The 21,928-nt window shown below is 37.0% G+C and overlaps 1 protein-coding gene across 3 annotated transcripts in view; it reads left to right on the top strand.

The window, feature by feature from the left end:
• MMS22L (MMS22 like, DNA repair protein) overlaps window positions 1–21,928 on the top strand; it is a 98,027-nt gene that overhangs the window by 5,641 nt on the left and 70,458 nt on the right. For all 3 annotated transcript variants that reach the window (XM_051778163.1, XM_051778160.1, XM_051778162.1), the window contains exons 4-11: window positions 796–848; window positions 2,787–2,874; window positions 2,980–3,157; window positions 4,328–4,421; window positions 6,423–6,553; window positions 10,475–10,588; window positions 12,344–12,523; window positions 20,006–20,068. In XM_051778163.1, the coding sequence (XP_051634123.1) occupies window positions 796–848; window positions 2,787–2,874; window positions 2,980–3,157; window positions 4,328–4,421; window positions 6,423–6,553; window positions 10,475–10,588; window positions 12,344–12,523; window positions 20,006–20,068 (901 nt within the window). The remainder of the gene's footprint in view (window positions 1–795; window positions 849–2,786; window positions 2,875–2,979; window positions 3,158–4,327; window positions 4,422–6,422; window positions 6,554–10,474; window positions 10,589–12,343; window positions 12,524–20,005; window positions 20,069–21,928) is intronic.

Here is a 21,928-nt window from a genome sequence, read left to right as displayed (position 1 = left end):
TGCAACATTTTCTTTCAAAAGTCTGTCTGACACAGTTGTGTTTTTCATATATTCAGTTTAGTGCTGCATTATCTCTGTGGAGACTGTACTTGAAGACCACTTGCAAATAACAGTTGTTGCAGAATATGACCAAGTATTTACCTATGTTACACCTTTTTTAAAATTTTCATTTGCAGTGGCAGTTAGCTTCTTTAAAAATATTCTCTTTCCTCTCCAAAACTGAACTGAGCTTTAACTTTTCTAGAGACACTTTCTCTATTTACTCTACTGTATTTATTGCTGTTTATCTCTTGTGCTGGAGTTCAGCAGCTTACCACCCTAAGCGGGAAAAGCTGGTGACAGAATTTACTGGAGCACATTCACAAAGTGAATTAATTTAGTGTATACTGAGTGTATGCCATAAGGACTAACTTTCAGGCTTATTCCATGGTCAGATGTAAAGTTGTTATGCTTGTGGAAAGATCACTTGCAGGGAATGGCTTTTGGGGTTTTATGGTGTGTATGGCTGGTTTTTCCCTCCCCCAATATTTGGCCAGTTATTGCAGTATTTGGTTGTTACTGTGTTCAGTGTTTTAAAAGCAAGCAAAAATTCTATCAGTGTCATCCCTTCACACTTGCATGTGTCTTTTGCCTACCACTAACAGTCTTTCCCAAGTTACATTTCTGATGCTTTTTCAGAACTACAAAGCAGGAAACACCTCTCACCTTTCTTGGTTCTATTTAGACCTTACTGAAGTGTAGTTAAAGAACTTTTACTTATATAAATGCTATAAACCGTTGTATTCCATTAATTAGGCAACAGATATGGAGACTGGAAAACCTAGTACAAATGAGTTCCTCTGATTTTGGTAAGTTTTACACATTTAATTTGACTGGGATATGTATCTGACAACGTTTTAATTACAGAAGTATATTCTCACAGATCACACTTGTGCTTTGACTCTTGACTGAGGACTTTTGGAGAGTGCTGCAGAACAGCAGATAACCAGCATAAATCTGCAGTAAGGGTAGAAATATAGGCAACCAAGTGAGATACAGTAGTATCAAAATAGGTAGTGGAAATGTTGGGAGTCAGTTTGTAACCAGATCTGCCTGTATGGTATATCTCAGGGCAATCCTTACTGACCTTTGTGGGAATGTTGCATTAATGTGACTTGAGCTAAGGTGTCACCCCTAAGGTAGAATTTTGCAAAACTGGTAACTCATTTAATTAAGAATGGAAAGTTGCATCAAAAATCCCAGTAGCTATTTTAGTTACAAAGGTAGTGGTTTGGGATTTTTTTCAGTGTTCCCTTGGCTTACATTTAAACTAGTTATATTTGTTTAGAGTTATTTACAAACTTAATTTATCTTTGCAGCAAGATCAATAAAATGGGATCACTACAACATTCTTTGTTTCAATTAAATACTGAAGCATGAGAAGCAGTATGTTTCTGAAGGATTATTGCAGCCTTGGGCTTATTGTAAGTTTGAGGGCTGAATTACTTAGCAAGTTGAGAAGTTCAGTAATTACTCAGAAATAAAATGTTTGTAGTATCTTCTCATTACAAATGAAGTGCTAGTGTTCTATGAATGAATATTTTTACACGTTATTTTGTTTTGATATTGTAATTTTCTACCATTTAAATAATTTTTGTGAAATTATCAAGCTTCTTTCATATGCTGTTGTTGATTGTACCTTAAAACTCTAATTATGTTGACATTTAATACATATGTGGAAATAGCCTGTTTTAAATTACATTTGAACTTTTATATGGTAGCTGGACACCAAAGAACTGTTCTATAGTTCTTTTTTCCCTATTTGCTTTGTTATGCACTAAATTTCATCTTTCTCTAATAAAAGCTGAAAGCTACAAGGCAAGGTGTGGGAATAAATAAGGAATGATTCTCACACCAGTGGCATTGGCTTCTAGTGAATCACAGAATCACAGAATATGCTGAGTTGGAAGGGACCCATAAGGACCAAGTCCAGCCCTTAGCCTTGCACAGGACCAGTCCCAAGAGTCACACCACGTGCCTGAGAGTACTGTCCAAACACTTCTTGAACTCTGTCAGTCGTGGTGCTGTGACTGCTTCCCTGGGGAACCTGTTCCAGTGCCCAGCCACTCTCTGGGTGAAGAACCTTTTTCTATCTAACCCAAACCTTCCCTGACTCTGCTGTAGTGATGGTGTTTGAGCTTGCAGGTGCAAGGTGAGGATGGTAATGCCATGAGAGCGACAGCTTCAGAGAGCACAGGAAAGGAGACACATAGCTGCAAAAACTGGCTGAAAAGATGCAGAGCTGCAAGTGAAAGGCAGGATTGTGAATGGATGGCTTTTAGTATTACACACCTGAAGGCACTGTGCAACAATACGATGTTTCCTAGGAAGAGAAGCTGCAAAGCATATTTCCAAATAAATCTACCTATTTAAGTCCCCCAAGAGGAAAAGGTGCTGATAAATTATTTTATACATCTTCACTGAAGGTGTCTTGGAAGCAGTCAGGGAGCAGAGTAGTAGGGCTGAATTATTTTTCTAGCATTGAGTGCTTGCATCTGTCATCTTTCCTGAGGGCCACCTTTTCTCTCTGTATCTGGATATGTGCCTGAGATGGTAAGATAAAGAATGAAACTTCTGGTAAGATGACATTTAGAAGTGGGTGTTTGCCACCAGCCACCTCACAAGTTGTCCTCAGAAAACAGAGTGGCTTTCAAGTGGCCTGGTTTAATTACTATGGAGAATGCAATTGTTAGACAAGCCATGGGTTGGTCACATCTACTTTAAATTATTGGTCTCTTTTACTTCAGGTCAAGCTGCAAACTTGCACTCTGAAGCAGAGAGCATCAGGCATCAGTGTATTAAGTTTTTGCATTATGTGAAAGTTTTCATCTTCAGGTGAGATTTGCACACAATTTACTAACTTTGTGTAGCTTTGTACCAAGCTTTGTGTAGCTTCTTCTTACCTGTTTTCTGATTGTGTGTATTTTTATGTATATTGAGGTATCTGGAACCCCCTAAAGTGGAAAATGATGGAATGCTGCATCCGTATGAAGAGCTAGAAGCGCAGTTACCGTCAGTATTGGTGGAAGAGCTTCATGCTTTGACTATGCACATTGGTCACCTTTGTGAACTCCCTAGTAATGTCCTGGCAGCATTTACTATTCAACATCAGGCAAAGGTTGATGTCTTCTATAATTTTAATCTTTTTATGTGACATTATGTATTCAACTTGCTAAGTATTGGTTTAATATAAGTATCTTTGTTTTGGTTTTTTTCTCCTCTATTAATTGCCATTCCTGCATTTGGCATACTCAACTAATGAATTCTGTTTTTTTTTCTGTCGTTGTCTTTATTTATCTATGTATTTTTATGTTCTGTAGCCTCAGAATTCTTCCTACGCTATACAAATGATAATACCAATTAGAGGTAGATAAGTAGACTTGAATTAGCACAGCATGTTTAAAAAATTCCTTGGTGTTTGTCCCTACTGATGCTTACAGTTTCTGAGCTTCCAAGTAGGAGGGGCATTTCTTTAAAAATACATTCTGAAATCTGGCTCAGAATAAGAAAAGATCTTGTATATAAAGAAAACTGCAGATGTGGAAGGAGGCACTGTAGCATTAAACACTAGTGAAGTATACACCATTAGGATTTGTGCATATATATGATAGCTAATGCTTTCAGATCTTTTAGAAAGAAAAAAAGGAATTTCGATCTTGGGTTGTATAAACTAGTATCTGGAAAGGGATGATCCACTGAGAAGCAGTATTTTGAATCTTTCTGTTTGTTTCGCTTGTCAGTAGAGCCACTGTTGAGCTGATAAAACAGTAATTTCAAGTCAACTTTAAGGAAGAGAATATTGAAATTTTGGAATTGTTTTAAAAGCTCACTTTAGTAGCTTGTGTGCTACCTAATACTTTTCTGTTAACAGAAGAATAACTAAGGGTGTTGTAATTTGTCAAGCTTGAATCAAGACTTCATAAACATCCTCTACAGTCAGAATTAATTGTCATGAAAGTTTTTTATTTTTTTTCCCTTTACCTGAATGGCATGTTTGTATGTTGCATTGTATTTGATCACAGATATCCGTAATGTTCACTGCAGGCCATCTTAGAGTTGTTAAGTATCATGGAATTGTTAAGGTTGGAGAAGTCAACTCCAAATGTTACTATAGCAGCTCCATGTTCTCCACTAAACCATGAACCCAAATTTTTGAATGCTTCCAGGGATGGTGATTCCACTGCTAACCTGGGCAGTTTGTTCCAAAGCTTGACCACGCTGTCTTAGTATAGTATCCAGAATTCACTAAGAAACTGTTTAAGTAAATGTGTGTAATTTCTAATCACAGGTCTTTCCCCCATCATGGCATTTACTACATCTCCACTTGGATATTAATTGGCTAATACTGGAAGTTCTTCATATACTAGGAGAAAAAATGATGAGTAAGTACACAGATTTTTTCCTTGAACTTACTCTTTACATATGACTTGCCTAGTTTTCTCATCTAGTTTGTTCAGAATCATATGCTAGTTTTGGTGGTTTTTAAGCATAGCTGTATTTAATGAAGTAAACTCAAATATGGTAAAGGCAGGTTCTTTGTGAATCTTCATGTGGTTCAAATTAAATGAAATTGTATTAGGAATTTGTTCTGTCAAAACTTGACCAAGATGATAGTTGGTTCTCAATTGATAAAAAGTACAAAATATTTAGTGACCATGCACTTCTTGACATCACAAATAAAAATGCATTTGCAGATATCCAGAATGCATGGCAGTGAATGGTAATTTGACGAAAACAGTGGAAAAGTGTCCAGGGATGGACTGGAACAAGAATTCTCAGAGCAGAGAATTTATATTATTAACCATGTGCAACACTAAGAAAATATCGGGCAACAGAAGAAGCATCAATCAGAGTAGCTTGTAAAAGTACAGCAAGAAAAAGGCAAGGCAATATCTTTTTAAATTTTTTTAAAACGGCTTCAAAAGGGCAAGAAGTAAATTGATAAAAGTAAGCGGCTCATATAAGTTAGATAAAAAAGGTCATAGATTGCAATTGAAAAACTCAGCTTCAAAGTAGTTCAGTTTGCTGAAGAATTGCTAAAATACAGAAGAGAACTTTTGTTGTTTTTTTGAGGTTTATGTCTATTTTCCATGTCCATTCTACCGAAATAAATCACCAAAATGTATTTTGTTTTATAAACTTTGTGTCACTACAACCAAACCTTCCCCTTCCCGACCCCGCTCTTATTATAAATTATCAATATAAGTTCCATATAGGAATTGCAACAGTTGAAGTAATGTTGAGGCCTTGAAAGAATGCGCTGTATGTTTAGCCCAGGTAACTGGTACTAAATCTGAACTCTTGGATTAGCTTTTGCCAGCTCTGAGTGCTGTCAAAACGCAGCCTTGCTCGGATTAACACATTGTCTCTGTTCCTGCATGTCTGTGTTACTGGATGGTGTGTGTGGGTTGGCTGTTTGTTCTGTAATTCTAAGTTTCTTTTATGATCTCTTGCAAGATAACCTGTTTTCCTTTTTTAGGGCATTTTAGAGAAAGGATAACAAAAGTGTTGGAGGCAATTTATTGTCCAGAATTCAGTATATATTTCTAGATAATGTTCTGAGTAATAATGCAGTAACCTGTCCTTGTAAGAGAAAGCTTGTGCTTTTTAACAATAAAATTTACTAGTAAAGACGGTAATATCTCTGCTTATATTATCTTATCTTGTATTCTTATGTGCCTTTTAGAATTTTTTAGGTTCTTATCTCATTCTGTAAAGTATGCTGTGTTGAAACTTCACACTGCTGAGACTAGTGGCAGGATAGTGGGTTCAGGGCTTCATCTTGCATTTCTAAGGATAAAATACATGCTCATTCTACATATCATCTGCTCCACTGATGTCAAGGGAGTCGTATTGTTGAAAAGCCTGTGGGATAAGATCTTATAGCCTCTTAACTTTACCATTTTATCTGTGTTAATGTCTACAAATGCTCAAGTTGGAACAAGATCATGCCAGCTTTTTACATCAACACATCCAAAGGAAAGTGTTAGACCTCTCCAGAATTGTTTGTCATCAACTTGCATATCTGCAAAACATGTCATGATTCCAGAACATGCGCACTGGCATGTGACAAAGAGGAACTTGAAGATAAATAAATCTTTATTCCACCACAAAAACTGTGCCAATAAAAGGCTGTAAAGTGCCAAACTGTTTTACTGTCAACCTGAATAATACCAGATTTCTGTGCAATAATGAAGGGATTAGCTTGAATTTAGAAAGGATCAACTTTCTCATGTGAATTTGTAAATTAAAATTACATACAGGTCAACAAACCAATTTTAAAATATATATATATATATATAAGAAAAAAAAAATCCTCTCTGTCTTACATTCCTACAGCGAAACCTGGAACTAAATAGGTCTAATTTTCTTTTGTGTTTTAGGACAAGTCGTATATGCTAACCATTTCATAAATCTTACTGGAGAGAATTTAACCAGTGTCAGTTTATTTGAAAAACACTGTGGAAATCTCATATCTGATTTAATAAGTTTGTCCATCAACAAGTATACAAAGGTAACTCCTTTTCTTTATATAACACACGGACAGTTAGTTGCTTGTATTGGGAACCATATGAATTAGATATTGCACCAAGGCATAGATGACTCCTTATTGCTAAGTTTTAAATGTTAGGTATGGCTTTGTATCTCCATGTTTTAAAGAGTGTTATTTGTTAGAAGCTCAAATTGTGTTATATTTATTCATGACCATCTGGCAGTTGAATGAGAGAGTAATATTGAAATGCACTGTGTACAGAGCAGAAGTGAGTGCCACATTTCCTAAGTTCAGTGTTCCAGGTTTAATGCCAAACATGGCACAGTCTAAAAGGTTTAGACAGATGAAAAAAAAAAAAGTCTTTTCAAACTCTCTCAACAGGAACAAAAAGAGAATAACACTAATCCTGGCAGTAAGCTAACTGGACACCTAGAAAATGTCATATTACAGTTTATTGTTGACCTCTGCCTATTTCCACAACCTCATCTTTCTGTTACTGTGCTTTTACACTTGTCAAGCGAAAACTTGTCCTTCTCTTCTTTTCTTTTTCATTCCTTCTATAGCTGTAGTATTTTTCTCCCTATTTTTGAGCACTCCAAAGCTAGAAAGTCACAATAGCTCCACAGAGCAGCCAGAAAAAGAGCTGTGTAATCTTCTTTGTGTTATTGTGAAACCGGCTTTAGGTGGGCATGTGTGATCCATGAATGCAGGACTGAACTCTGAGCAGTGACCACTTTATAATTTATATTTTTGTAGTACAAAAACATGAGAAATGGAATCTCCCTTCTTTCATGTTACTTTTGAGGGTGAGGGGGAATGACTGTACTAGCATTTGATAACTGTTCTTTTAAACTAAATTCCTGTAGAGCTGTTACCTTTTAAAATCAGTTTCGATCAACGAAATTATCAGATAATACTGCAACCTCCTTCCCTGTCAAAAGGCAAATAGATGAGTAATTTTTTTAAAAGAAGATTCAAATAGTATCTGTTGAACATTGTGCTTGATGGTAGGCTTTGAAATGTCAGATGATAAAATGACAGATTTGATCCTTCCACAGAGCCACATTACAAAGAGAGAAGATTGTTTTACCACTGCTTTTTCTTCAGCTCTCCCTAGGCTTGGGGCACAGCTTGAACTAGTTCTATTTGAGACTAATTTCTGGAGTGAAGCTTGCACTTGAGCTGGATAACATCTCTTCAGCTGGTGGCTCCTATAGTATGCAATCATTGCTGTCATACAGTAATGGAAATAACATCCCTCAAAATTGTTGAAAATGCAACTGGTACCCAGAGTAGATGACACCATCAGCTCATCACTAAAACACATCATTAGAGTTTTGGCTGAGAACATTCAGGACTGCAGCTTTTAACATTTGTGGGTATCCTTGGAAGGAGGGACATAAAATCTAGTCCTCCAGATGCATATTTTCAGATCTATTTCTTGGGCAGCTCCGATATGAAGATGCTTGACTTGGGTGATGTACTGAGCTCAGTGTGCTGTGAGACACATTTGGCAAAGAAATATACATCCTTGGATATCTTCAATTTTCAGCAGCCACATCGCTGACACACGAGATCTCTTGTCTCAACAGCACCACAATTTGAGGTTTTAAACATGCTTACCAAAGCACTGAACTCAGTATGTTGTGAGAGGAAATCCAGAGTCTGAAGAAAACAATATCTTGATTATCCTTAGTCTAACCAATATCCACATGGTGTCTTGCTTTGATACTACTGGCCAAACTCTATTCTGAATGGATACTGCACATCTGCAGAAGAGATCCTGAAATCTTGTAGAGTAGCACAGTAGTAGATGCAAGCAGTAGATGAAGAAACCTAGTTCCTGCAACAACTGGTAGTCCGTGTAGAAAGCATGAAACTCTCATTTGTAAGATAGTTTGTATACCTAATACTTTCATAAAAACTTGCACTGTTATAGTGCATCTGTAATACGTAGACTGCTCATTTCTGATAGATCTGTTTTGCTCTTAGGTAGTGAGTTATTTTTGAGTCACTTCAGTTTTGGGAAGTTAGTATTTAAATAGTGAATATTAAAACAATAGACTTTAGTGGTTACACTGATGTTTATTCTCAAGATTATTTTGGCATAAAATTAATTCTGGACATTGAGAGATTCCCCTAACAGATCTTTAACTAAAAGCATGAGGAGAGACAAAGGCATGTGAAATACTCTGAACAGTATATGTGGAATGTGTATAAAGAATTATTTAAAGAATTATTTAAAATATTTCAGTCTTGACCTCATGATGCTCTTAAATTCATTGTCAGGGTCCACCCTGACAATTTCATAGGATAAACGGGATCCTTTAGCGAGAGAAAAACAAATTATATGTCACATTTATAAATACATATAATTCATATTTATAATAAAGTGTTCAGTATTTAAACTTCATTTGGAGCTGTATGAAACAGTAGTTATAAACATATTATTCTGTGATAAATAAAAAGTTTGCATTCTAGTAGAATATTACAGAGATTTGAAACTGTGGTGATATACTTGTTCTCATTGTGAAAGTCTGGGTTTTTAGTCATTCACTCCCACTTTTGTAATGTCTCTTTCACACAGCTACTGCTGTCACTAGCATTGCATATTTTGATAAAATTTTTAATTTATACCATTAGGTTTCCAAATTCAGAAATTACTTTAAATGCCAGTGTGATTTGAGAATAGCTGTGCGTGAATGGATCAGGAAGGGCATGAGGATATAAAAATTCAGGATCCATCTTATTAGACATAGATGTCTAAGAGTTGGCTAAACTAGTCACCTGAGGCTCTTTTCATTGTCAGGGAAGGATAGCAACAGTTCTTTCTTCTGCAGTGAGTGAGATGAATTAATCTCTCTAGGTGCCTATTCCCCTCTTTGTTTTAGAAGGGTGTAGGTTGGTTATTCAGACTTGAACTACTCATTGTTTAGGGATAAAGTGAGTATGAGCTGCTTTGTCTTCCCTCCTTTCTTTATACATTTCTACCATTGTGTCCTTGATGAAGGTAAAAGGTGCTGAATTACACTATTTAAGCAAAGGTTTTCTCACAGTTTTTACCACCTCTGAATACGGTTCAGTGGATTCATAGGTCCTAGGATAGAGGAAGTAAAGTTTTGTCTATACTATGATTATTTCAAATACAGTTCTGGTAGATCTTAAAAGCATTAAAGCATACAGAGATTTTTTTTTAATATATTTAGCACTTCCTTTTGCTGTTTTACTTACTTCATTTCACAATTCAGGGAATATAAAATTGAAAGATGAATCACAAGAAGACTGTTTTGCATCTGAAATGCATCAGTCTGAGTGAATTTTGTTAAATATGGAATAGTAATCAAATAACGTACATGACTTGAAATATGCTGTTTTCTGCATATTAAAAGAATGCCTTGCAGTAAATTTACCGAAAAGCAGACTTTGTGAAATGTTGTGGGAACATTAACATCCTCATGCCAACAAAAACATATTCTACTAGCATTATGCCTAGTCATTAAGGATTTTTCAGTTAAAAATAACAATAGCTATTAAATCACTTCAAATATTTTTCTTCTTGAGAACATCCAGAAAATCTAATCAATCATTTTTTCTTTTCTGTCAGACAATGAATCAGTATTTATTGTAATTCCTTTTCATTTAGGACTTAGAATACTGGTTTTATTTGATTAAATAATGTTTGAAAGTAGATCAGAAGAGACGAAGAAATAGCACAACCTGTAACTTATGTAGAATTGGGAAAGACTCTATTGTATAATAGAGATATTTTAGATGTTAATGAAATAATGCATGTTTAAATGTGTACTTATAACTATATTATTTAACTGCAAAAAACCCCCAAAACCTCAAACTAAACAGCCAAGACAAGAGGAAATACTGGTGTATAAAATGCAATTTCAGAAATAACACTTCTCTGAATAATTTTATTCTATATTCTTTCAGGTGAGACCTTCTGAGGCTCTTACTAGTCACCATTATCCCTGTACCTGCATTAAAGAACTCTGGATTCTACTTATTCAGCTGCTAGACCACAGAAGTAAAGGATCTCATACAGAGGTAATGGAAGAATACTGTTATATATGCTTGCATGTTATAGATACAATACAGTCACCAAATGTTCCCATGTTGCCATGAATGTTCACGGATCTGATGGTAGAACTGAACTTCATATTTGCTTTAGGAGGACTGCATGCTAACTGTGATGCTTCAGGGCACTGTCTTGAATGTGTGTGAAGTCCTGACTCTAGTTTTGCAGTGTACTGCTTGTTATGACCTAGGGCACTGATAAGGAGTGCTCCTTGTGCTGAAGGAAGCAAAGTCATACATAAGAACAAAAAAAAAAATCCATCTTTAGTAATTTTTGAAAAAAAAATTATTTGCAATTTGCGTGATATGTCATGCAATGATTCATCTCCAGGCATTAGAAACGTGGGTACAGTCAGAACAATGATCCATCTAGCCCATATTTCTGTCTTTGATAACCATCTATACAGGAACTACCTGGATTTTGTTTTTGAATCTTGTAATTGCTGACTTCTTTAGATGCCCCCTTATACTTCTATTGGAAGAGCAAATCAGCAAATCACTACCTATTCTCCTTCTTTATACTAATACAATTTTATATGCCTCTTCAGTTTGCTTTTTTTCTTATATCTCCTACCTTCTGCCTTCTAGGCTGAAGAGTCTTACTGTATTCGGTAATTCTTTTTTCAGGTGCCATTCTTTACCTAGTCATCTTTGTCACCCTTCTCTGAACCTTTTGCCACACTACATCTTATTTTGAATGACAGAGTGCCAGAATTGCATGCAGTATTCCAAGTATGGCTTGGGGGGGCATATGATTTTATTCATTGCATAATGATGTTTTCTATTTTGTTCTTTTCCTTTGCTAATATTTTCTAGTGTTTTAATTTTTCTTGTCTGCTGGTTAGAATTGAGCTGAGGTTTCTCTGAATGAATATTAAGAAGTGTTAAAATCCTTTGAAAGTTTTCTAAAATAATCTTTATAAGAACCAAAGTGACCATCTGCACAATGAGTACGGTTCACTTAGTACAGAATGAAGTACTTCACTGTAGAGTGTTCGTACTGATAGCTATTTACTTGTTATTGACTACAGATGTAAAGGTGGACAGTACAAGTGAAAACTTTCTTGCTGTTAAGCATTTGCACTGGCAAGCATAAGTTAGGATTAGGACCCAGCTAAGGTGGGTGAAATACAGGTGCAAAGTCCCAGAGAGCTTCTCTAAAACTAGGGAAGATAGGCACAGGCTGTAAGAAGAAGTGATATTGTGATATAGACAGGAGTCTGAGCCAAAAAGAGTTAATCAGTTTGTCATTGCTGGAACAGACTGCAACAAAACAGTTTGCTGTCTTTCAGACTGATTCTCTACCATCTAATATATTCCTATTGGTTAGGTTAGTCTGGCACTAGAAGGTTTTGGAAAATATGTTCCAAAAAGTCCGCATTAAAGAGCTCTAATATCTATCTCTCTTGTGAGTGTTGGTGCACTGTCCTGTCTGCACATCATCAATCCATCAGCTTGTAATTTTGCCTGTGAAGTATTGCACTGCGTTCTTCCTCATGACCCATCCTTGTCCTTTCACATTGCTTTCTACTGACATTTGAGAGAAGACTTTCTAAAGTACCTCTGGGTTTTCTGTGCTAATACTGACCACTACTTTTTCTTATTTTCTTTAAATGACTTGTTCTCTGTAAAAGCAAATTAATCAGTAGGACAGTATTTTAGAGAAAATTGTTAACACAGGCTTTTACTGAACAGAGTTCAAATTAACTTTTGTATTTTCTACAGTGTTTCTGGAGCTTGGTGAACAAAACTCTAAAGAATATCTTTGAAAGGCCAAGTAGTTCAGAAGGGATGTCCGGTTTTGAAGCAATTCAATGTAAAGACCCATTGAGTTTTAGCTGGTGGATTGTTAGTCATCTGGCATCACTCTACCAGTTTGACCGTAATGGAAATCTAGATGAAAAGGTGGGTATGCTTTTTTCTAAATACTAAAGAGTTATTATAATTGATTTTGATCTCTTTGGTTATTTTTATTGATAGAAAACAAATAATGTTGTAATACAGGAATATTCGTACTCCTTAAAAGAAATCCTTTAAGGTTGGTGGTGTTAAGATGTGGTTTGTACAAGTCAGTAAACATTCTAGGATCCTCTGACATATTTACATTATATACCAGATATTCAGTAGATTACTGTATTAAGGAAACTTGAATATCCCAACTACTTAGTGGCACATATACCTAATGATGTAGCATATGTTTTAAAACTGTCTGCCTGCAGCATAAATGCTTGACTGGGTTTGTTATTTTAGGAACTGAACACATTAGTTCGTACTGTATGAAGTATAAATCTCAAACATTGACTGTATAATTATTAATGCCCCTTTTTTTCTTTAAAGCGATAGCCCTGCTCTGGGTAAATTTCAGTCTGTCTAATTGCATGCCCTTTCCATCACAGCAATGACACAATAAGGTGCTGTCATGTGAAATGGGGGGATTTCCTTGACCCTGAGTGTTTGATTTGTCTGTTGGTGCTCCCAGGAAAGCCGAGACCCTTGTGCCTGACCTGTGTGTCAGCATCCTGTTATGGGGTACCTTCACCAAACAGTCCTGCTGGATTGGAGAGCAATTCCCCTGACTTATTCAGGGAAATACACCAACAGGTCTTCCCACTTTATGAACCCTCAGCAGATCTTCCACTTTATTCAAGTGTGTTACCCGCTGCCAGCGGCTGCCAACACCCATGAAGGACTCACAGTAACAGTTTATGGAAAAACTCTCTTATTAGTAGAAAATTGTGACAGGTTAAGGTTCAAAGATTGCCAATGATAGTATCTGACTGCAAAAAGCATATTCAAAGCAATACACAGACAAACTCTAGTCCCAATAAAAGTATTCAGTGTGCACAGAGTGGCTCTTACCCCATAGGCATCCCTGTGGGGAGAGAAGACGGGTTCAGCCTGTTGACTGATCCTAGCAGTTATGATGGAGCCTTCCCTAACTTTTTCTCCATTCTCGACTTACTTCTATATTATTTCTTTATGTTTATGTGGAGCTTAAGTGACTTTAGTCATAAATACCTTTGTTACTTCTTTGTGTAAAGTTCCCTGCTTCACTTTAGATACAGTCAAAAAATACAGAGTGCATGCCCGGTGGGGGCTAGTCATACCTTGGAGACAGGTGACTTTGGGATGGAGGTGTGCACTAATATTACAATTAGGCTTTAATGAACCAAGTTCATGTGAGGAGAGAGATTTTGCCATAGTTGTTGGCTCAGCAGCAGGACAACTCCTACCTCCCTTGGTTGGCAGGTGCTGTGCTGTTTGTCAGGTGCAAAGTACCATGTAGTTCCCCTCCCTGGAAGGATTTCCACAGAACCTGATTGTGATGTCTTCACTCCACTTCATCCACCGTTCCACCCCTCTTCGCAGGTGCTTATTGTTGTATGGGGAATCATTGTGGAGCTGCCAACTGCATTTCATCTAAGGACTAGCAGCTGTATTTTACCCTGTAATTTCCGTACCATTATAATTTCTTTTAGGGTGTGAATATAACTTCTCAGTTTCCTCTAATTTTATCCCCATTCATCTTTCCATAGATGCATATATATTTGTGTATACAGCTTAGTTTTTATGTTGGTGTGCTACCAATAGACACTGTCTAATAATTGTTGAATTTAAGCTTCAGTTTAGGAAATTCTGGCAGTAAGTTGCAAGAAAGCCTCCAGGCTAGAGCAGGCTAATCCCTGATTAATCAGTTCTTGTGTGTGGGCCTCATTGTGAGAGATTTGACATTACCATGCATTCTATAAGGGGCCTAGATGAGACCTGCACATCCTATTCCTACACCTGCAAGATGTATGCATACTTGGTACTGATGCATCGAATTTCTTCATGAACCTCACTGCAGTTTTCTACAGTTCAGAGGTCATGTAAACCCTGACCCCTCTTTCAGCCTCTTACTCTGAGATTCATCCTGCCTAGTTTTAAATTTCTAATAATTAATTGGGAAGGAAATAGGCACTTACTGAGGCAATTAATCCATTTTTAGAGGAATGAAAGCTGCCAATTTTTCTTTATTGACTATAGAGGAAGCTTATTAGAAGGCAGATAGCTGAAGACTCAGAAAATGAGGAGTTTTGGGGTGGTTTTGACAGGGTGTGTTTTCTGGTTTTTTGGTTTCTTTCATCACTGATCATGTATTTTGCTTAGGGAGAATCCAGTCATGCCATCTTCTGTCATCTGTCCTTCTGTTCTTTTTTCTTCTGCCTTATTGTCGTTGTACTTGTTTCTGGTGGTGGTGGGGGTTTTTTTTGTTGATTGGTTTTTTTGTTTGTGTGGTGGATTTTTTAACATTTCAGCTGCATTGCTTATATTTCCTAATTTGCCAAGCATAAGCTCTGTATGGCTTCTTCCACAAACGGGGTCCAATTGCCCTTTCTTGTGAACCGTCTTTTATTATTTGTAATTTATTAGTGTGTATTAAAATGGGAAAGGTCTTATCCTCTTTCTCTTAAAATCTGTACCATGATTTCCATTCCTGACTTAGGATGTGTTTGTGAACAGCAGATGTGTAAAAAGGGAAGAGTGATCACATAGGTCGAGCAATTTGTTTTGATAAATTAAAATCCCCTCCTTTGTCTTTAGGTCTTCAAAAGCATTAGTATATAGAGAAGTAAAGAAAAATGTTGAATTTCTGTTAGTGCTTACAATCCTGAGTAAATGACTTTCTAATAAAAGTAAGAGTTACTTGTTACTTTTAATCTGCAAATTTGTAAATAACAAAAAAATATAGGGGAGGTGTGGTACTTGAGTGCTTGAATACTTAGTTGGAAAAACTCATGACCGTTTCTGGTCACTAGAGAACTTGATGCCTCTGGGATCCTTATGCTTCTGCTGCTTCCCAGTTGACAGGTTCTTTAGGATCATGTGGCAAAATGTAGCAACTTCTTACAAATTCATACAGTGTAAAGTTGCAGACCGGGTCTGATTCTTACACTGAAGGTTGTCTCAGGCCCTGCTTTTGCCTTGCTACTGTGTGGATGGGAGAAAACCACAGTCCATAGTGTGTTTCAGAGGAGCATTGGAAGATAGCTTTACTACACTCCCTGCTTATTAAGAAACTTAGATGGAGAGAAAAGGTTATTCCCAGGCTGAATACAGAAATCAGTGTGAAACAGGCGCTTATATAAGGGTTTTTTATATTTAATGCCTTAATCCAAATGCAGTGATACTGTTTACTTTGATCATTGGATTTTTTTTTCCTGTATCTCATACTGATAGATTATATATTTAGCCTTGTGAGAGATTTTTTTTTTTTTTCTCCAGGCACTGTGTTATTTACATAAACCAAAAAAGAATGGAAAAAAGGATTCCTGTTGTTCTTATTTTAAAGTAGGAATCTGAGACACAGTGTCAGGAAGTGACTAGCACAAGATTCAATAATATTTTTTTCCTTAGAGCCCACCTTAGAGAAGAGAATTTCCAAGTTTTGATTTGTAAATCATGACACCATCCTGTGCGCACTCCCTTGATGTTTCTGGCTTTGCATTTCTGAGTGTGGCTGCAAGTTTGTCCAAGGATGTCTCTTGTACAAAAAAAATCTCTCTGTAACATCAGTGCATTTTCACTCAGTAATGTAATCTGTCATAGACAGTTGATGGTAACCATTTACTTAGGTCCTGTCCCCCTCCCTGAATTGCAACCTCAACTATTCTTCGAACATTATAAGGTAAAATAGTGATATAAATTTGTGAAGTCAATGGAATTACATCAGTGCTCAATGTAGTCCTGTTTTGTTGGTTAAACACCTGATGCAATAGCTTAGTGACACATGCTTTCTTTTAATTAACTGTGATCAGAGGTGGGAGGGTGATGTGTCATAATGATGGTTATTCGTATGCTCTGTAGCAAAAATTGCCTCTAAGGCTATGTCATCTGTGGAAGATTTTCAATTTTTTAATGTGGTCTGCATGGCCTTGAGGTTGTTATAAAAGCTTTTAAAATTCTAAGTAGGTTTCAGACTTGCTTCTTTTTATTTTTTCCCCTTTAGCTCATATAACGCAATTTCAAATATGCAATGATTCATGTATATTGAATGTATATTTCACACACATGAAACTACTTCCTTCTACTAGAAAATTTTGGCCAGGTTTCTTAGAGACTCTGTTCTGAGGGATGTACAGTACGTGTCTCTTTCCATATCTCCCCATTCAGGTCCCACTTCACTCTTCTGAAAAGCATTTAAAACCCAAATGGGACCTGATGAGAAAAATTGCTACTTCTGAACATTGCAGGGGTCAATTTCAATATCCTGTGGGTTAGGGTAATATAGGCAGAGTTACTTGGGGCTAAGAATTCTTGCCTTTGAATAGAATAATCTGAAATGACTAAATGGCAAGATAAGCAAACATGGAACTTCCAGCTGAGAAGCCTAATATGGCTTTTCCAGGTAGTCAGCTTAGTTAATGCTTTCAAAAGTTTCTTCCTGCATACCCTGGGGGTCTCAGCTCAAGTTTTTGGTTTTAGCAACACTTTCATGGACCCTAAGGTCTCCAGGTTCTGTTGACTTTTAGGACTCTCTGGGGTTGGAGGGAGAATGTTTTAAACCACCAGGTTTGGAGTAGGAGATGTAGATTCTACTTATTTTTTGACAAGAATGGATTGTAAACAGTTGTCGTGCCATATTGCCAGTGCAGTAGGGAATACTGTTAGGATGTAAATCTTTTGGGATTTGAATGAAACAAGTCTGTTTAAAATATAAAGACAATTGTGGGTAAAAAAGGTTGCAGCAGGTGGTTGCTGGTGTTCTTTCCTGAGTTTGGGCTGAACCTGGGTGCACTCTTGTAATCAATTCCAGTTGGTGTCAGGAGTTTGCCCAGATTACTCCAGGATCTTGTAAAGTGATCTGCGTACTGCAGATGAGCTGGAACTTTGGCAATAAACACCTGTTGTATAACACATGTCCTTGGACTATGATACTGCTAAAAACATTCTGAGCAGGTCAATCTAGACATTCAGTGGTCTCATAGACATTTAGCATAACTAATATCTACTCATTACTGATAAAACTCGTCAACTGCTAAAAGGCCAGATTTACTTGGAGTCTGCAGTAGGACCATGCCAGTGTGTAGGTAGTCACATAACATTGGGCTCTAAAATGCAGCAGTCAAAAGTCTGATGTAAATACTAGCCAGAACTGTCTGGGAATCCTGGGTTATATTCACTATTGAAGTGCTGCCTTTACTCCTTGGCTGTTTGTTAATGTAATGGCCTCTCCTGACAGGATGCTAGCTCTGATGCAAAGCCTTGGAATCAGTAACAGCTTAAGTCCTGCTCACCGCCTGTATTGGGTCTCACTGAGCTGGAGTTCATTTCCCCACAGTAGCCCTCACAGGGCTGTGCTTTGCATTGATAGCTAGAAGGGTGTTGATAACACACCAGTGTTTTGGCTACTGCTGAGCACAGCATCAGCACTGAAACATTCCTTCCTCAGCTGAGGGCAAGATCCTGGGAGGGGACCCAAGTAGGTCAGCTGACCCAAACTGACCAAGGGGATATTCCAGACCATGTGATGTCAGCTCAGACATAAAAGCTAAGTCAAGGAGCAGGAAGGCAGGCATTCATTGTCTCCAGTGGCTGCCTGCTGAGGAACTGTCACACATGCTGAAGCCCTGCTTCTTGGGAGTGGCCGACCATCGCTGCTCATGAGAAGCAGAGAATAAACCTGGTTATCTTTCGGTTCACTTTTGCACATGCAAGCTTGTGCTTTGCTTCTGCTTTGCTAAACTACCTTATCCCAACCTGTGGGTTGTTTTCCACCTTACTCTCTCCTCTGTCTGGCTGGGGAGTGATAGAGTGGCTGGATGGGCACCTGGCATCCAGCCAAAGTCAACCCACCACACTGCCCTAGGCATGATGTGCCCTCTGCTGTTCTGGCACAATTATTTATGACCTATTACCTAGGTCAGACCCTCCTCCCTTTCAGTCTTTCTTTCTCTTCTAAAGCTCTGGGTCAGTTCACTGCTCTGATTCACACTGCATCCCACAAAGAGAAGTACCAGAAAAACTGAGCAAGTACATTCTACAGTTGTGAGGGCAGACAGAGCAGCTGGCAGGATGAGGAAGAAGCAGTGGGAACTTCTTAATTGATATGGCTCAAGTTGCTGAATCGTGAAATCACAGCTTTAGTGTAACTTTCTGTAGATCTGTCTTTTCATTTATATTTGTTTCATGAACAGTCTACGGACTAAGGCTTTCTACCATTAGCTGTTTTTCAGAATCTTTTTTTTCTTTTCAAGCAAAAATGCAAAGCCACCAAGGAGTCAAACTGTGTTACACAAGTATTAGTGCATCTTTTTAAAAAGTTCATCTTTAAAATTATCTTGGTACTCTCTGAAGTTCTGCCTGGAACTGTCACCAAGTCACAGCATTAATTAGTATAGTCAGACGAGGATGGAGCACAATGGTGTTGCTACTGGAAAGTAGTTATATTTCAATTACCAAAGCATAAAATACTCTTTCTTGTAAGTTCTATACTGGCATTTAAGGGACAGCTATCTGAAGAACAATGTACAAGGCTTAACAGTTATGATAGTGCAGGGAATAAGTAAGGCAGGATAACGATGAAAGTTCTATGTTCACACATCTACTTATCTACACAGGCTATATACATAGCTGAATCTGTGTTGGACCTCCTAAAGTTATAAGTATGTTGGCCTGGTTGCTTTATTTTTTTTTCCTTTCCTCCCCCTCCTTCCCTCTGAGGAAATGGCCTTAGTTGCAAAGCCTTCTACCCTTTTCTTTCCCACTTCGCATAAATAGATGCGGGGGTTTTTTTTCTCTTTTTGATATACTTTACCATGCAAATCTTTTTTACTTCACTGGCATGACCTGTTTGATTCAAATTGATAATCATCTGTCTTTGCAAGCTGAAGAATATGAATTATAGACCATATTTGAACTACCGTTACTGAATTGGCCAAATCAATCATTCATGTTTGTCCTGGAAAAAATGAGTTAGAAGTGTTTTTTATATTGGAAAAAAACCCCAAGCAAATGTGAGATTGTACTTTTTCTTCCTTCTTTTCCCTTGTATCTTCCTTCTTACAGAACATTAAAGGAAGAAATTGTAAGACGTACTGCTTGGACTAATAAAAAATGCCTGGATGTTTTGCTTCTCTATTAAAGGTGAAGGTTGGGATTGCAGATGAGTCACTTAAAGTGGTTCAAATTGCATACTCTTTATTTTTGGTTCTTTATTTAGTTTTTGAGGGCTAATTTTTAGGACAGATATCAATTACATTCATATAAAAAAAGCTGTTTTCAGTAATGACTACAATATGCTGCCATGAAACTAAATATTTCTGGAAATATTTTGCCTGCTTATTTTCACATTATTACATAATGTTTCCTTTCAGGGATGCAAATTCTCTTTCAATTGTTTTTCAGAAACAGAAGGAATCCAATTGGAAATTTGTGGAAGAACTCCTTAAAAAATCCACTGATGCTCAAGTAAGTGTGTAAAGGAAGGAATAATGGACAAGGAAAGTGTCAAGGATGGTTTCAGGAAAAGACAGTGCATGAAACAAAGTCCAACTAACAAGTGCATTTTTGGAATTTAGTGTTTTTATCACTGGTAAATGAGCATCCTTGACATAGCTGAACTATGACAGTATACAGTCCCCTCCTTGTTAGCAGTTACGCTTGCTTTAAAGTGGTTATGCTTGATGCTAAATTGTCAGATAACAAAAAAAGATAATTAGCCTGGAAGGATAGGTATATGGCTACTCAGACAAGATGTATTCAGAATAAGAACTGGAATCTTAGAAAAGGTAAACCTGATACTGAATGTAAGGATATCAAGTTGAGGAGACATGATGAAGGAGATAGTTGCATTGAAAATTCAGCTATATCCTCATCACAGCAGGAAGGTGACTTGCCTTGCTGAGCAATTTGTCTTACAGGCTTGAATCAAACTCTTACTGATAAGGTTCTAGTTTCTGAGCACTCATTTCATACCTTATCATTTTTCTTTCTGCACAACTGTTAATGCAATGCTTCATGGCCCAGAGGTCAAAATTGACCTCCTTTTAAAATTCTTTTAAGTATGCTGTTCATCATGTTTTAAAATATGTTACATTATAGTTCTGTAAATTTGTTGTAAACTTGCATGGTACAAATCGCAAATGTTGTATCAGGAACACCTATAAAATAATTTCTTTATTTGTGTATGTTTAAGACAAGAATAAACATGTTTATTTTTTTAATTTGGTCTCATGAAATTAAGAAAGATCCCACAAAGTTCTGATATTGAAAGCAAAAGAGGAATCAGTTCTTTTGTTTTTTTAAATTATTTTTACTGCCTTTCTTGTGCAGTAGCAACAACTGTAGTTGAAGCTGGAATACAGAACAATACTTGTTTCAACTACATTTTTTACATGAAAATATTGGTGGTTGTTGGGATAGTTGAAATGATTGCATGATTTTTCAGCTTTTTAATACTCTATACTTTTACACCTGGTTATGTCTTCTTTCAGCTTAAAAGATTAACTCTTTCTGAATGATTATATAGTACATAACTGAAAATACAAACTGTGCACATACATTAAAACCACAGTAATGACATTACTTATTGGATGCTTACCATTCTGTGAGAGAAACTGGAGAGATTTAAATTAGATAAGATGCATAAAAACTGAGTAGCTTATTAGCCACCTTCCTCTGTTGCATCCTCTGCACGTCAGCAACCTGAGAAACAGTAAGAGGACACTTGTCGTTAACGTTTTTTCTTCAAAATATTCCTCTTTGCTTGTGAATGTTTATTATTTTGAATAAAGATTACTTTGAAGTTGAATATACCTGGAATACACAGTTTTTGATGCTTCTGTTAAACAATTATTGAACTGTAGACAGTTTAGAAAGGCAGCTAGGTAGCCAAGTTCAAAAGCAAAGATCTGTTTTAATCTCCAAAGGCAACTACTGTAGGAATTAAACCTTCATTTGCCAAGGACATGATTGTAACTATTACCAACCATTGAAGGAGCCATTTAGTGTATTTCCTTTTTTTATTTGTTCATTATCTTTTTCTTGCATTATGGAATTAACTGCCTGTGGGAAGTGCTCCTTGGGGCACATTAGTTCCTGTATGTGCATGCACAAGTGAATGTAGCACTTTATGAAGAAATGCATCCTGCTCCCACAGCAGCCTTCTTGACAGTGTATAGGAAGGAGATTTTCTTTTGCCAGCATACATGTCCGTCTCCTCTGTTGACCTGTCAGCTTCAAGTAGCCACTCCTAGAGTTTATCTTATCCTTTTGCACCTCTTGAGTATTTTTGAGTCCAGAAAACGTAGGAATGAGAAGCACAATGAA

This window comes from Manacus candei, unplaced genomic scaffold, assembly GCF_025592945.1.
Source record: "Manacus candei isolate 608988 ecotype Guabito, Panama unplaced genomic scaffold, ASM2559294v1 h1tg000011l, whole genome shotgun sequence".
NCBI lineage: Eukaryota > Metazoa > Chordata > Aves > Passeriformes > Pipridae > Manacus > Manacus candei.
Note: the sequence above shows the minus strand (reverse complement) of the source record. Positions and strands in the feature narration are given on the sequence as shown.